The following is a 4,233-nucleotide window of genomic DNA, read 5'->3' as shown; positions in this document are numbered from 1 at the left end:
TTAAAAAATACTAAATATAAAAGGATCACGTCTCATATTTGACGTAAAAAACATGCAGCAAAACCGCTAAGATACAAGCGATGATAGATGATCTCAGAAGCAACCTAGCATGACAGGTAACATACAAATCATACCTACCAACAAGGATCTTACACAAGTCTGCTCCTTATTTAAGTAGGAATGTGACATATTTAAATGGTGACACGGAAATTTTAATCGTTCTTTTAAACTTTTACATGCCAACCGACATACTCGTTTGTTGCTGGAGATAAAAAAAAAAAAAAAGAACAGAGGTAGCATCATCCTTAGAAGTTCCTTGGCAAACCGTGAAAAAATTAATGGAACACAAGTTATAATTAAAAAAAAAAAAAACTAAAACAGAATGGCATTAATATGTAAAATATCTGAGTACACCATATAACTTAATTTGCTGACACAAATAGGTCAGAATTTTATTTCAATCAAACCATAGTTGAGCTCCAAGATCTTTTATTTTTTGTATAGAACAAGGAAAAGCTTGAGTTTCATTTTTAGGGAAGGGGGCAGTCACCAAATTGACCTAGTCTTTTTCGTTTCACCATAAGTAAAAGCTCAACAAAATCTACTTAAAATTTACTATCTGCTCTCCCTAAAACATAAAAAATCTATAATCTGGACCAAGTGAGCAGAGGACACTACTAAGACAGAAGGACAACTAAATCTAAGTGCACAAATGGGAAGAACTATTTAGTAGTGCATTGTATCTTACATATAGATTGCTTCGTGTGTGTATATATATATATATATATATATATATATATATATATCACAATTCACAGTTGATTTTATTGATAGTTTGGTATTGACAGAACTCAAGAGGGATCGACCAAACCATGTTGCCAAGTAACCTAAACAACACAACTTAATGGGTTGATTTTGCTGTTGTCATTGATGTTTTCTTCTGTATCTTGACTGTTATTTTTTCCACCAAACTTGTCTTTACGAGTCCTTTGGAGTACAACTCATTCCATAACTTGGAAGCCTCCTCAGGAAATCCTTCACAAGTAATGCCTTTTAGAAGAATTTTATAGGTAGCCTCAGTAGGTTTACATCCATTTGCTACCATATAAGCAAGAAAATCAATGGCACGGCTGGTTTGCTGAGTTTTACATAGTCCCATCATTATTGAGTTATAAATGAATGCATTGGGTGTAATACCTAATCCTTCCAGATAATTGAAAACTTGTATTGCTTCATGAACCTTTCCTATACGACTGAGCCCACCTACCACGGATGTGAAAGTAATTAGATTAGGCTTCATACCCTTTCTGCACACCTCTTCCAAGAGTTGTAGAGCATGTTCAGTTTTTCCCACCTTTAAAAGCCCATCAATGATTGTACTGTAAGTAATTATATCAGGTTCAAGACCTTTTCTGCTCGTCTCTTCAAAGAGTTCCACAGCACGCTCTGTTTTTCCAACTGTCAAAAGCCCGTCAATCACTATATTATAAGTGATTAAAGAAGAAATGCATCCCTTGGAACTTAGTTGGTTCAGTATCTGAACAGCATCATCCACCTTCCCATCTTTGCATAATGCAGTCAGAAAAATGTTATAGGTCACTATATCTGGGTAACATCCCCTGGATACCATTATTTCTAAGTACTCAATTGCTCTATCAACACTTTTCTCGTTACAAAACCCTTCAATCAATGGATTGTAACTTCTGGAATTAGGTTTACAACCATGCTTTGGCATCATCTCCAAGACATTAAGGGCTTTACCTAGTAATCCTTTTTGGCAAAAGAATTTAATCAAGATATTGAAAGTAACAACACTTGGGGAACACCCTTTGCGAAGCATGCTAGCCAATAGTTTCATAGCATCCATCCATCTTCCACCACTACACAAGCTGTGCAAGATAATAGTATAAGAAATCACATCAGGATTACAACTATAGGATGGCAATTTGTTTAAAAATCTAATTGCTTCATCCAACCTACCTTCATTGCATATCCATTTTATAAGAACATTGTATGTAACCACATTAGGCTTGCATCCTTTGCTCATCATCTCAATTAACAGCTTCATTGACTGACCAACACCATTTTCTTTACAGGTGGCATCAATCAATTCAGTGTACGTAACTACATCTGGGTAACACTTGCTTTGCAGCTCTATGTCAGAGACTTCCCAGGCTTGCTTCAATTTCCTTCTATCACACAAGCTATGAAAAATTGTATCATAAGTATCAGAATTTGGAGTAACACTCATCCGATCTAAAACCCGCAAGGCTTCCTTTATCTCCCCAGATTTGCAATAACCACCGATCAGAACATTGTACATTGTTACATCAACTGCTCCAGACTCGTCCAAAATTCCCATTATTTGAGTTGCCTTCTTAGTCCTGCCAATCTTACAGAACTGATGAATTAAAGCAGTACAAGCAATGACGTCAGGCATACTGCCTTTGTTAGTCATATACTCAAGAAACTTAGAACCTTCTTCCAATTCCCCGTTTTTAATCAACATGCGGAGATGATCATTCTCAGAATCCTCAAAACTCAGGGAAGAATTGACCCCATCTGGGTAGGATTCCATCCCATTTAAATCACCTTTTGGGAATCTTTCAAATTGTTGAAGATTACCTTTCAAACCGCAATTTTCATATTTGGAAACAGCAAACAAGCAACTGCCCAAATGCTTTCTAGAGCAAGTGCCATTAGGTTTTCCAATGTAAATAGCCCTAATATCACGAAGCAGAACAAATAATTCAGATCTGCAGGCCATATTACATACTCTCACCGAATTGAATGAAGAACCAATGCTACAGCTTTCTCGGTGGAAGTGATTATATGAGCAAAACTGTATTTTGGGTATTACCAAGTCCATCGATTCACCAAACTACAACACTTCCTATCAAAACTCCAATGCCACCAAATCCATTTTCACCAACTATCATAACCTGAAAAGGCCGGGATCACACATTCGATAAGTGCAAAGTTAATACAATAAAGGTTAAGCATGCTATAAAAAACTTAAAAACAAGGTAAGTCAACAACGAAACCTAGTCATTTATCAAATCTGAACCTCTAACAGTAAACAATTCAAAAAATCCAGAAAAAAAAAAAAACATATAAAGTATTCAGAGAAATCCTAATTCATGATTTTGTAGAGGAAAACCTCGATATTTCAGAAACAGAAACTTAGGCTAATCCCCGCTTATATCGCCTTCAATATCGGTTCCCCTTGCCCAAGTCTCATTCTGCCCTCACCATTGCGCGCATCAACTCAATCACACCGGCGACAAAGAAATCCCTAAACTTTCCCCGACCACTTAAGAACGGGAACATGAGAAAGAGAGAATAAGGCTCAGTGAAAATTAAGAACTAATAATAATTCTGCAGAGAAAATATGTGAACCCATTGTTCAGTGGGGTTGTGTGATTGTCTGAGTCATAATATAGAGTTTTCGAGCGGGGCGGGGCGCGCGAAAAGAATACGAAGATAAAAAAATAAATTAATTAACAATTTAAAATAAATAAGAAATTTAATATAACATTAACAAGTGGAAAAACATTTATTGATAGATGCCTTTGTTAAAAATAACAAAATAAGGCAATAACTCGCATAAGGTAGTTAAGCTTATATTAATCGATTTGAGATCGAACAATAATTTTTTATTTTTTTATTTTTTAATATTATAACTTTATAAATATAAAAGTTATTTAAATTTAAAATAATATATAAAATTATAAGGTAGAAAATTAACGAAAAATAATAATTTTAATTTTAATATTGTATATTAATCCATATTACATGCATGTTGATATGATGTTTATTTGTCAATCTCTCTACTAATTTTGTCGTCCGACACGATTCCAATTATAACATTGTAAAATGATGACAAATGAACATAATTTTTTAAAGGTTAAATTATTCATTTGGTTCCAATTTTCATATGTAAATTTGAATTTGGTACTTCAATTTTTAAAAGTGTTAACTAGGTCTCTAATTTTGATAATTTGTTTTAATGAAGCCCCTTCCGTTAAAATGGCAAAAACGACGTTAAGAGCACAGTGAGTGGAGATGTTAGACGGATCTGAACAGTGAAGTGACACATTAAATATGGTACACATGAAATTTTAAATACTGTAATAAATAATTAATTTCGAAAAAACGAAAAATGGTATGCATTTAATACGTAAGAAAACATAATAAGGGTCTCTGTTAGGCTTCAAATTGGGGTTTATTATA

General features: G+C 34.2%; 1 protein-coding gene across 1 annotated transcript; it reads right to left on the bottom strand.

Annotated features, from left to right (window-relative positions):
* Window positions 1-418: 418 nt before the first annotated feature.
* On the bottom strand, window positions 419-3,396 carry LOC114195648 (uncharacterized). The gene is made up of 2 exons (XM_028086187.2): window positions 3,161-3,396; window positions 419-2,942 (listed from the first exon to the last, which is right to left on the bottom strand). Exon 2 carries the CDS (start codon window positions 2,867-2,869, stop codon window positions 902-904), a length of 1,968 nt encoding a protein of 655 aa, XP_027941988.1. The 5' UTR covers window positions 2,870-2,942; window positions 3,161-3,396; the 3' UTR covers window positions 419-901.
* Window positions 3,397-4,233: the final 837 nt, after the last annotated feature.

The sequence above is a fragment of the Vigna unguiculata genome, chromosome 8, assembly GCF_037176805.1.
Source record: "Vigna unguiculata cultivar grain cowpea cultivar isolate G323 ecotype 2 chromosome 8, ASM3717680v1, whole genome shotgun sequence".
In the NCBI taxonomy this organism is placed as follows: domain Eukaryota; kingdom Viridiplantae; phylum Streptophyta; class Magnoliopsida; order Fabales; family Fabaceae; genus Vigna; species Vigna unguiculata.
Note: the sequence above shows the minus strand (reverse complement) of the source record. Positions and strands in the feature narration are given on the sequence as shown.

Coding starts and splice junctions, on each gene's coding strand:
- LOC114195648 (XM_028086187.2), bottom strand. CDS start 2,869: ATGGACTTGGTAATACCCAAAATACAGTTTTGCTCATATAATCACTTC.